Source organism: Pelodiscus sinensis, chromosome 1 (assembly GCF_049634645.1).
Source record: "Pelodiscus sinensis isolate JC-2024 chromosome 1, ASM4963464v1, whole genome shotgun sequence".
In the NCBI taxonomy this organism is placed as follows: Eukaryota; Metazoa; Chordata; order Testudines; family Trionychidae; genus Pelodiscus; species Pelodiscus sinensis.
Window position 1 is genome coordinate 40863703 of NC_134711.1, and position 12396 is coordinate 40876098.

At 39.0% G+C, this 12396-nt stretch overlaps 1 protein-coding gene across 8 annotated transcripts in view; it reads left to right on the plus strand.

Annotated features, from left to right (window-relative positions):
- ATP6AP1 (ATPase H+ transporting accessory protein 1) overlaps positions 1 to 12396 on the plus strand; it is a 106707-nt gene that overhangs the window by 22318 nt on the left and 71993 nt on the right. For all 8 annotated transcript variants that reach the window (XM_014573383.3, XM_006122584.4, XM_006122587.4 and 5 more), the window contains 2 exons: positions 5993 to 6119; positions 6223 to 6291. In XM_014573383.3, coding sequence (XP_014428869.1) covers positions 5993 to 6119; positions 6223 to 6291 — 196 coding nt within the window. The remainder of the gene's footprint in view (positions 1 to 5992; positions 6120 to 6222; positions 6292 to 12396) is intronic.

Genomic DNA, 12396 nt, shown 5'->3' on the forward strand with positions numbered 1-12396 from the left:
GCTAATGCTGCTCGGGAAACTGCTTTTAAATTACTGTTTGATTTGCTATCAGGTAATTGTTAAAACATATGCCATTTACGAACTTTGCTTAAATTAATCTGTAATCAATGTCTTTAATATTTTAATGATGTGTCTTGCTGATGCAAACATGAAACATTCAGAGGTTCAGCATGGAGATGAGGCACTGAAAACTCTATATGAATAATGATTGTGAATCCTTGAGGTTTTCCCTGATGTTTTAAAATTTTAAGTTGAGATCATGGGGTTCCCTTGCTATTTTAAAGTCTGATGCTGAGATCGTGGGGTTTCCCTGCTCTCAAATTTCAAGCCTATAAAATATAGAATACTAGGACTGGAAGGGACCTCGAGAGGACATCAAGTGCAGTCCCCTGCCCTCATGGCAGGACCAAATACTGTCTAGACCATCCCTGATAGACATTTATCCAACCTACTCTTAAATATCTCCAGAGATGGGGATTCCACAACCTCCCTGGGCAATTTATTCCAGTGTTTGACCACCCTAATGTCCTTTTTCCTAATGTCCAACCTAAACCTCCCTTGCTGCAGTTTAAGCCCATTGCTTCTTGTTCTATCCTCAGAGGCCAAGATGAACAAGTTTTCTCCCTCCTCCTTATGACACCCTTTTAGATATCTGAAAACTGCAACTATGTCCCCTCTCAATCTTCTCTTTTCTAAACTAAACATACCCAATTCCTTCAGCCTTCCCTCATAGGCCATGTTCTCTAGACCTTTAATCATTCTTGTTGCTCTTCTCTGGACCCTCTCCAATTTTTCCACATCTTTCTTGAAATGTGGTGCCCAGAACTGGACACAATACTCCAATTGAGGCCTAACCAGCATAGAGCAGAAGAATGACTTCTCATGTCTTGCTCACAACACACCTGTTAATACATCCCAGAATCATGTTTCTTTCTTTGCAACAGCATCACACTGCTAACTCATATTTAACTTGTGGTCCACTATAACCCCTAGATCCCTTTCTGCCGTACTCCTTCCCAGACCGTCGCTTCCCATTCTGTATGTGTGAAACTGATTGTTCCTTCCTAAGTGGAGCACTTTGCATTTGTCTTTATTAAACTTCATCCTATTTATCTCAGACCATTTCTCCAATTTGTCCAGGTCATTTTGAATTATGACCCTATCCTCCAGATTAGTCGCAATCCCTCCCAGCTTGGTATCATCTGCAAACTTAATAAGCTATTTCTTATTATCTCTGAAGCAATTTCTAGGCTCTTAGGCTTTCTGTATATTCATTAACATGAATTTCAAAATACAAATGAAGAGGTCTAACAAACATGCATATGAAAACAGCAAATGTTAAGATCGCTCAAATAATAAAAGCAAATATACTGCCTCCACTGCAGGATTCGACCCTAAATTCAGTAAGTGGTTCCACCAGTTTTTAATGTTAACATTCTTGAAGCCTTTTCCTGAAAGTGTCCCCAACACCTACTACTTTCTGTAAGATTGAGAATCTACAGTATTGAGAATCTAGATATTTTATCTTTCTAAACAGCTTTCGTGTCAACTCAGGATGCAAACTGAGACCCCAAGGTGATTCCCCACAATATTTTGAGAAGTCTTGCAGAGGAACATAGTTTGCTTTCAACTGGCAATTAGCAGTGAAATATATCCTCAACTGACTATTGTTCTCCCTGGATGCAACATCACAGCTCCATTCTAGCAGAACACCCAAAGTATTTTCACCCATGAAAGGTTGTGACTCAGAAATCATGAACTTGTATTCACATGTGACAATCAGTAATAGCTGGCTGAATAAATACTCAATTGTGTATCTGTTGTCCTTTACAATGGAACTCATTTGATTCAGGCTTAGAAAATTGATTTATCATGGTTCGGAGGTTAAAGCACATGACTGGAAGATGCAAGATTGAGGTTCTACTCCTGTTTCTCCAGGGTTGCAGTATTACCCTAGGCAACTCTTTTAGGGCTGGATTTTCCATAAAGTTCTGCACCCAAGCACAACAATGTGAAGTATTAGAGTATTAAAACAGAAAGGTGTCATCATTACCTCAGTATTGAAAATATACGTTTGTAATATGTATAACATTTTACTAAATAGCCTCCTAAATACCTACCTATGATTATTCTATGAAACAGTTTCAGTAAATATTAAGATCTGAAGATAGGCAAATCTAGGATAATTTATCCAAACCTCCTCCCTACAAATGTTTTTATTACAATGTGAAAGATCTAAGCTGTTCCTAGATCTAGTTTTGCAAAACCACGTGATAAATAATGTGTTGAAAATATAATGCCACCTCCAATTTTGTCAATTTCTATCCTTACTATTTAAAAACTTAATAGGCAGCCACCTTTGTCTGTCTGTCTGTCACTCTCTCTCTCTCTGTTATTTCAATATTGAAGAATGAGAAAACACATTTATGCCTTTTATCATTGTGAAGTTACCTTCACTTATCTCATGAGTGCTCATGTGATGCCAAAATAGTAGTAATTTAGCATGAAGTCTATCAATTGTATAGCATCATGGTGTCTGACTGCACTATGGTAGTTTAGTAGGAATTTGATAAGGGAATCTCCAGATGAAAATGTTCAGCATATATCTTACTGATTCCAGTTGGCAACCACATTTTGGCACAAAACAATTGAATCTATTTGTCGAGTGGTTCTTTGGTGTGATGGGTTCTCCAGCAGAAATCCACAGAGACCAGATAAAAGATTCTAATAGAGGATGCTACTACAGGGAAATTGGTCTTTCAATGGCAGCCTTTTAGCCTTAGCTACAATAAGTCAACTTACTGCTTCACCTCCTCATCACAAATCTATTATCAACCTTTCCTCATCAGCTTCCCTATATTCATGATCCTCCTCATATCTCTTTAGTAATGGTCTAAAAGACTGTATGAAGTGGAAAAGGCAGTGGGATTAATGAATGTGACACATTTTCTATACCCTCTTCTGAAAAAGTGTCATCATCATCAACACAGTAACACCCTCTCTATCGATTTGCATTTCTTCCTCTCGGTCTGGTTGCTCTTTGTTCCCAGCTAAGTATGGTTAATTCAAGAAGAAATCTGGCACCAAAGAACAGTTGTTTTCATTTTGCTTCACAAGTTGAATCTTAGCAGCCTTTTTTTGTCACCAGTGTGTTGTTTTCTGCCACATTATTAATTTTACTAAGGCCATTTTTGAACACTTGTAATGGCTAATCTATTTCCGTTTAGAACATAGGACAGCTTGCAGCCATGTCTCTAGAGGATGAAAGGACCATTACAAGAATCCAAAGGAAGCAAATGGAAAATGTCTCTTGAATTCTAAACAATCAAACAATACTTCCTGCCAACGTTTAAAGTATGTTTTATATAAAAGAAAGTTAGCATGAGGTTTTCCCCCCAAATGCATTATGAGAATTGGCTTCTGAATATGAATATGCATAATGCAAAGATGCCTTATGCAAAACAAGCCATGTAACATGTAAATTTTATAGTAACAATCTGCTGGATCTATATATGCTTTTTTGTGCATATATCATTCTTGTATGTGAAGTTAGAAATAAAAAGTATGAATCTGTTTATAGTTCTAAATGTGTTAATGGGAGCCCTTATTGGTGCCCCAGAAACTTAATGATCAGCTCAATGATCAGCTCAATGACCTATAAACAGCCTTTTTTGTCCTGTAAGTCCAAAGGTGGTAGATCTAGAAAGACATGTAACCATGCCACCTGGTACTGAAATCCATTTTGAACTTGGCATTTTTCCATTGGAGGATGGGATGCAAAACAAAGGATTCCTTCCCTGCGGGAAAGTGTTTAAGCAATAGTAAGCCATCGGCTTTGGTCTTCAATGAAAACTGTGTGACATGTCCTAAGACAGGGATCTCCAACCTTTTTGAGCATGAGATCAGTTTTTGAATGTAAGTGCAGTCCAAGATCTACCTCAAATATAAATACCCTGGGCCCACCTCCTTCCTGCCCCTTCTCTGAGGCCCTGCCCCTTCTCACTCCCTCCTTCATCCTCACTCACTTTCACCAGGCTGGGACAGAGGGTTGAGGTTCAGGCTCTGGTCTTGGATTAAGGGATCTGGAGCATGAGAGGGGCTCTGAGCTGCTCTTGGGGCAGACCGTTGGGATGTAGGAAGGGGTTGTAGATGCAGGCTCTGGTATGGCATTTGGATGCAGGGATGCTCAGGGATTGGTGTGCAGGAGGGGGTTCATGACTGGGGTAGGAGTTAGGGATGTGGGCTCCAGCTGGGCACTGCATACCTCAGGTGTCTCTGGCCCTGGACCACTCCCTAAAGCAGCCAGAAAACTCCATCCCAAGTCCTGTTGTGCCCCCTCTCTGCTTTGCAGAGAAAGGATACAGAGTTGGAGGGGGCACCTTCACATCAGCACCCCTTCTCCCCCTCCCCTGCCCTGAACAGAAAGTAGAAGCCTCCCCAGAGGGCGGGGCATCTTCAAGGCAAAGGGCAGAAGAAAAGCTGCAGTGGGGAGAGGGGGCAGCTGAAGTGCTGGCCCTTGATAGCCTCTTGGCCAAACCAGTCAGGATCACCTGCCAGAAGCTCCAAGATCTACCGGTAGATCCTGATCTACTGGTTGGTGACCACGGTAAGAGGATACAAAGAACTTTGAAGAGAGATGGCAATCCACGTCAGAGTAAAAAAACCCTCTGGTTTGAAGCTTATACCTGAAAAAAGAATAGCTGTTTAGGGTAAACATTTCTTAATGGATTAGAAAACTTCTTAATGGATAAGAACTAGCTATGTGTATTCCATTCATTTTCATTTAGAAATTTATTTTGATCACTTGCAACCACTTAAATCCTACTTTTAGCACTTAATAAAAATATGTTTGTTTACTATTAGGCCCAATGTGAATAATTCTTATCTGGGGGGAGCAACCATTGTACATATCTCTCTTTCATTGATAAAGAGAACTTACCTATGAGCCTTCTCTGTGTAAAACTTTTACACAGGAAAAGATGGATTTGTTTGGGGCTTTGATCCCTTTTGGGGATTGGTTTCCTAGGTGCTGAGCCCTAGAACTGAGTCTTCTTGAAGTAATTCAGTGTCTGCATTGCTCTGAAGGGAGGTGGTAACCCCAACTCTGTGCCTTGTCTGGGGGAAGACCAGAGAATCTGGACCAGCAGGACAGGTGGTAGGGAGGCCCAGAGAGCAAGAAGGTTGCATCAGGGGCTTAATTGGCACATTAGGGAACAATCCCAAGTTGACTTCTGTGATCACTCCCATCACAGGTAATATGCATCATCAACTTTCTTTTAAAAATATGCTATGTCTATTACAATAATATACTAATGTATATGCTTAAATCAATACCAATTCCGTAAACTGCTTAAGTATGTACTTATGTCCCCATTAAGGTCTAGTTAAGCATAGATTTTGCTGAACACTGATGGTTTGCTGAACTGGATCCTCAGTGTTTATTACCATTAGCAGTGTCACTGACTTCTGTGGAATCATCCACAGTGGAAAGCATATTGTTTAGTAATATATGATATGTGATGATTACCTGTTGTGTTCCCTCCCTCTGGGGCATCTGGTACTGGCCACTGTCAGCAGACAGGATACTGGGCTAGATGGAACGTTGGTCTGACCCAGTACGGCCGTTCTTATGTTCTTATGTGTTTGTAGGATTGGGCACTGAGAATGTAAATTCTTCATGTGAGGGTCATCAGTTTACACATGTCAATAAAACATCTAGCGTATTATTGACACTCCACAAATCACAATAAATACTAATGGCAGGTGATAGTAATAAATAATAATAATTCATGCCCCAGTTCATCCTTAGCTTAACTTAACTGACTTCATATAATTTGTCCTATTGAATTCACATCTAGAATAGACTGTCGGATATTACACTCAATTTTTACCCAAAGGCTATGATATCATTATCATCATTTGTATATTGATGTGAAACAAAACGTCAATCTTTGCAACAAGTATAAAGGAAAATATTTAACTTTAATTTTAGCTCATTGTGGAATTCTGAAGCTACTTTACATGAAGGACATATTATCTCAAAGCAGGAGCTACATATGCTATTGCAACCTGTGTTTACCCAGGATTCCAAGAACCTTGTCTTGTTCCTTCAAGATACGGTATGTACTGGTAATTTGTTTCATCTTGTCAATGCAGAGTACAGCTTGTGTGTAATGAGCTGAGATGACACAGTGTGACCTATCCCATTCTTCTGTTTTTCAGCTTAGCATCGATGACTTCACACGTAACAGTGAATCTTATGAAAATGAGAAGCCATTTCACAATATTCAGGCAAGCCTTTCTATTCCATATGTTGCCTCCAGGTGGCATTTGAAAAACAAACAAAAATAGATGTTAGAAAGATGTGACAGACAATTGTTAATAGAATGACATTCAAAGCAGTTTGATAGTTACATTTAAAAAATTGCTTCAATTTTAACAGAAGTATTGCGGAAAAGTAATTGCATTTACTGTAATTAGCAGTTTTCTTTTTGAAAGTCAAATTCTGTGCATTGATCATCATCTGTAAAAATTATTCCTAAAAACATTAAACACACAGACTCAGTATTGAAAGTTAAATCCTGTACAGCCACAGTCAGCACTTTCTGAGCTCTCATTCTAGTTCTCATTAAGAAAGTTTACAAAATGCTCCTGCAACATGCTCAATACTGTCCATGCTGACAGAAATAGGCACAACAAACTTGATATGCCCACCTTTCTCAGGTACTATTGGTTAGTGTGAAGGACAGTCATAGATGCATTGTTGGAGACAGTGCTGGAAGAACAGCAAAATGCACATCAGCAAGGGGCAACTAAGACTAATAGTCTGGAGATATAAGACCAGGACTTGCTGGCTGAGGAGACTGGGACTATGCAGTGAATGAAGAAGGGGTCCTATGGGGAGGGGGCAACAGTTTGAGATTAAGACTAGATCAGAATGCATACTAACTAGTGGGACAAATTAAGGTTGCATGAGAGATCTTAATTATGGCATTACCTAAACTTTTAAGAGCTCAATGTTCCAATCCAGACTTTTAATATTGTGTGTGTGTGTGTAGAGAGAGAGAGAGCAAGTGAGATACAATAAATGTAGCAAAACGGATCTGCAGGAAATGGGATTTTTCTATAATGTATTTACAATCCTACTGATGTCACATTACATTGAAATATGTATTGTTTAAGTTAAACCATTTTCTTTCACTTGGGTGTCCATATATACAGTATATGACCTTAGCAACACTTGTGCACTTGAGAACAGAGTCATAGATTTGACATTCAGGAAAGGTCATTGACTCTGACCTATAGAATATAGGCCATAAAACTTCATCCAGAAATCCCTGAATCAATCTCATAGCTTGCATTTGAGCAAAAGCATATTTTTAGAAAGAAATACAGTTTTGATCATTTGACAAAAGACTCTATTATACTATATACATAAAAAGGGACAAAGGGAAAATCAGCTGTGAATTTTCTCATCTTAGGGAAATTGAGATCTTTAAAGTTGTATGATCACAGACTTTTACATCTCAATAAACATACTGTGTGGTATAAGCAATTAAGAAATATTAGCTGTGCTATGTGACCTAAGCAGTTTCCTCTTGAACTTCAGAGATGCAAATGTATTCACACAGTTAAACAAGAGATCTCATTTAGTATGAATGTATGCATGTAGCAGCATGTGTAATACAAGGAAAAAATGTAACTTGCAAAGAGAGTTATAGGGCTATAAGCCTCAGAGACATTTGCAGTTATTAGATTTGTTCAGCTACATTAACAGCTGTTTTGAGCTTTTGAGATGAATGGGTATGTATGCAATTAGAAGCTTCCATTTCCAGTTAATACAGAAAAAGAAGTTACAAGTACATAATTTGTCCTAAAGGTTCAAATATTTTTTTATTAAATAATAAAATACAAAGATTAGCATTCAGGGAGAAATCTTGTCAAGCAAATTATATTCCACAAACTGTTTTCTAAAGTATTAACTTTGGCTTTCCCTCCACTGATGCTTAACTCTGTGGAATTACAATGTAAAATAAAACAATCTAATTAGCTGCCAGCTGTGCAGTTGTGTAATTACTATTGTAAGTCAGAACTTTTTGCTAACTATTGTATGTGTATGTAGATGTACCTATGCCCAGCTACATGACTTCTCATTATAGGCACTCCTTAATAGCCAAATATAATCTAAATGGCCAAAACAGCCATATGTATGTAACTGAAAATAATTGCAATCATCATTGGTAATAATAACTATTGATCATTTTACCAACTGTCTGAACGAGATCATATAATCCTATTTCAACATGATTGCTGAACAGGAATACACTATATTGCTGTAAGCATCTTTATATCTGTATAACTGCACCAGGAGGAGTAACGGTAGTTCGAATTAAGAGTGTTAATTCGAACTACCTAGCCTGTGCCGCGTGTAGCCATGGGCAGGTAGTTCGAGCTACCGGGCATTTAAAAATGGCAGCCCCCGGGAACATGCAAATGAAGCCCGGGATATTTAAATCCCGGGCTTCATTTGCAAGTTCGAATGACTACATTAGCCACCCTAGTTAGAACTAGGGTGGCAGTGTAGCCATATTCTAAGTTTCTAAACCAAAGTAATTATAGCAGTACAAAACTGTGTAAAACAGGCTTCAGTTAGCTATTCTGTTTAAATAGGCTGAAATATTATCTCCTACTCTACCAGGAGACCTATTGCTATAGACTTTTGAACTGACTTAAACAAAATGGATACTAGCTAGTTTTAAACCAATTACCAATTTAATTAAACTGCCCAGAATAGAGAACGTCTTAGACTCTTAAATTTTGTTTTACAGTTATTTAACTTCAGTGACTAACTAACTTTTTAGATAAAGGTTGTCTTTGTTAAAGATTCAAATTGTCCCCTTCAACTATGGTGTGAGAATACATAGTAAGCATGCTCTGAGACATTGCTTTCTACTATTAGTAGGTCTTCAAGCAAATGCAGGGATGACCGGAATTAGCATACCTGATATCTATATGGTTTTTTTAAAGTAAAAAATAAACATAAATAAATAAAATCAGGTTATACATCACAACATTAGCTAAGAAACTGCAATTGAATGAAAAACTACTTATTTACAAATACTTTCAGTAGTTGAAATAACTATTATCTGCTAAAGTATAGAACATCAATTTTTCCTAGTACTATAATGTATTATTTCAAGTTGCATTCTGGAAGTTGTGGTATTAATCTAAAACTATAAAATACATTATGTAAGCGGGAAGCTTCAACAACAGTGACAAAACTAATTTTCCATATGATTGTCACTGATTTTCAAAAGACTATTGCCTGAGTAGAAACAGATGGTTCTTCCAACTCTGTGTTCTTTGTTTTGAATATGTGACACTAACTGATCAGTATGTTAGAAAATAAGTTCACAACTTTGATATTTTAAATGGCATTTTTGAAGATGAAAGACTTCAAGGATCTCTCATTTATATGAAGAAGACTTCCTACTTCTGGTTTGTTTTTGTCCTGGAAAATCTGGAAACATAAGAATTGTTTCCCAAAAATACATTTTGTTACAAAATTGACAGAAAAGTATCTAAACATAATCTATATCTAAGAACAAACGAGAGCAATTAACATTCTCTTTCTGGAAACCATTGACATCAGTTTAAAAAGTTCCTCTAATGTTTGATCTAGAAGAGGCAACTTGTAAAAAAAAGATAAAAGAAGTTTTTCCAGATAATAATTTGACATAGCCAGTAGAAATTCCTTTTACAAATATTTACACTCTCAGTTCTATGCAGAGGTTTGTCACTCTGTATGCTTAGGGAGAAGACTTCTCTCCCTTCTCACCTAAGATCTCCCCAATATCCAGTTTGATTACTCGGAAATGGATTTGCCTCTTCTTGACTGGGTCCTTCATTGCAATACAAAATCAGGCCCATTTTGGTAGCTCTATGCATGTTCAGTCCCATTTAAAGTGTGCAGAATTCAGATATGCTGATAATATATACTAATCTGAATATATACTAAACAGCTTGTATCATAAGGGTTCCTTAATAATAAGTGTACAGTGGGGCTGACAACTATTGCGGGCCCTGGGGTAAGGTGGGATGGGACAGCTCTGCACCCCCAGAAGGGTCAGGGCCTAGGGTGGAAGGAGCAAGGCAAAAGACAGTCTAGTCTGTCTTTAGCACTGTCCAGACTGAGGTGCCACCTCCCCCCACTCCAGCCTTCAGAGTCACACATAGCTGCAGTCCGGCAGCAATACAAAAGGGTCTGGGACTCCAGCTGCGGCTGCTGCTTCAGTAGTGTCAGCATTGGCTGGGAGCTCTGGGCCCTTTTGAATCCTAGGGCCCTAGCATAATTGCCTTTTTTGCCCCGATCCTCCCCTGCCCTGTTGGTGGGCCTGCAAGTGTGCAATACCCATATAAGATTTTGAATTTCTGTCTTTACAATTTTTATAAATCCAGACACTGACTACTAATCATTTTTCTTTAACAGACCCCCCGCCAAAAAAACCCACCCTGTTTAATAATATTGTTGGAACAGTTCCTGCTGCTAGGGAGCAAGGAGTTAATAGATTATAAGGCCAGAAGGGACCACAATGATCATCTAATCTGGCTTCCTACATAATACAGTTCATAGACTTCTCTGAATTAAAGTAGCAAAACTGTTGACATTAAATATAACATCATAATTTTCTCAGGCAACATGTTAACTATCTTCAGGTTCATTAACCAAAACAAACAAGGCAAGATCTGACACTGATTTCCTGTAGAAGGAGCTGAGAGCCCTTTTCAGAGGCCTGTGAAGCAAGGCAGCCCTAGCCCTGTTTTCATTCCTGTAGTTATTTTTCTACCATCCTGGCTAACTGGACAATACAATCAAGGTATCTTTGATTTGCAGTTAGACAAACTATGACAATGTCTAACCTTAGCTTGGGATTTCCTCCTTTAAAATTAAGACCATCAGGAAACATAAGCAACAGCAAAAAATTTGAGCAACCAAAAAAGACAGAAAAGGGTCAGGAATGTTAATTGGCTGAGCCTCAGTCAGGGGGAGGGGCTACCAGAGCTATATAAGCCTGTAACTCAGCAACCAGGAACAGCTAACAGGAAGTTTGGAGAGGGTGTTCTCTAGGTAAAAGAGGAGTAAAAACAGGATCCTTGTGGTAAGTGGCTATCTGGAGTGTGTGCTGGGGGGGAGTTTTTTGCTGTGTGCTGAGCTTGTGTTTGTCTGGTTGGTTGGTTGGTTGGTTTGTTTGAAGAAGCTTCTAAAAGGTTTGAAATCTAGAAGCCTCTGTTAATTGGCTGAGCCTGATGGGGAAATCTCGCTCCCCTGGGGTACAGAGCCCCCAGAAGGGTCCGAGGCCGGAGGTCAAATCAGTGAGGCAGGAGAGAAATCTAGAAGGAAAAACTTTATGATGCATGCATGCATGCAGGCTGTCACACCAAGGCCGTGTCCAGACTCAGGGGTTTTTTCGGGAAAAGTAGCCTTTTCCCGAAAAAACTTCCCCTGCGTCCAGACTCAAGCCGCGTTCTTTCGAAATTATTTCGAAAGAACGCGGCTTTTCTTTCGATGGCGGTAAACCTCAATTTATGAGGAAGAACACCTTCTTTCGAAAGTTCCTCTTTCGAAAGAAGGCGTTCTTCAATGTAAAGAGGCCGTCTTCGAAAGAGAGCATCCAGACTCGCTGGGTGCTCTCTTTCGAAAAAGCGGATTTCTCTTTCAAAAGAAGCCTGCAGTCTAGACATAGCCCAAGAGTGAAAACAGCCCTGAGATACAGGTTTAGGTATCCTATATACAGAATGCTTAGACAGTTCAGTTGTTGATTGTTATTCTTTAACATATCAAAGTCTCAGCAGAAGTACTCTGAGACTTCTGTTCACCCCAGGAGTGCTAGAAGTAAGTTTTACAAAACAAAGGCACATGAGAATGTGGAGTGGAGAAGTCTACAAGGCAAACTGTGACAAAGATAAGGGTTTACATGACAAATTGTGACAGACTAGGAGTATCCATGAACTTGAGATAGGCATTGTAAGGGTCTTGATTAGAGCTAATTTGATTTCTCTCTGTTACAGGGAGAGAGGCCAGGAAAACTTTTTAACCCTTACAGCAGTTTTCTTTTAGAGTTTTGATTTCCTGCACAGTCCCCCCTTTAGACACAATTGGAGTTATTTGATTTTTCTCCCGCAAGCCTCAGTCGGGGAGGGGCTACCAGAGCTATATAAGCCTGTGACTCAGCGACCAGGGAGCTTGTGACCAGGAACAGCTAACAGGGAGTTTGAAGAGGGAGTTTGGAGGGGGAGGGTAGAGGGCACTAGTGACTTCTGACCTTCTTTAAAACATAAATCTTATAATAATCTATATTCCAGAGGTTTAAAAAGAATCCCAGTTTATACTTAAAC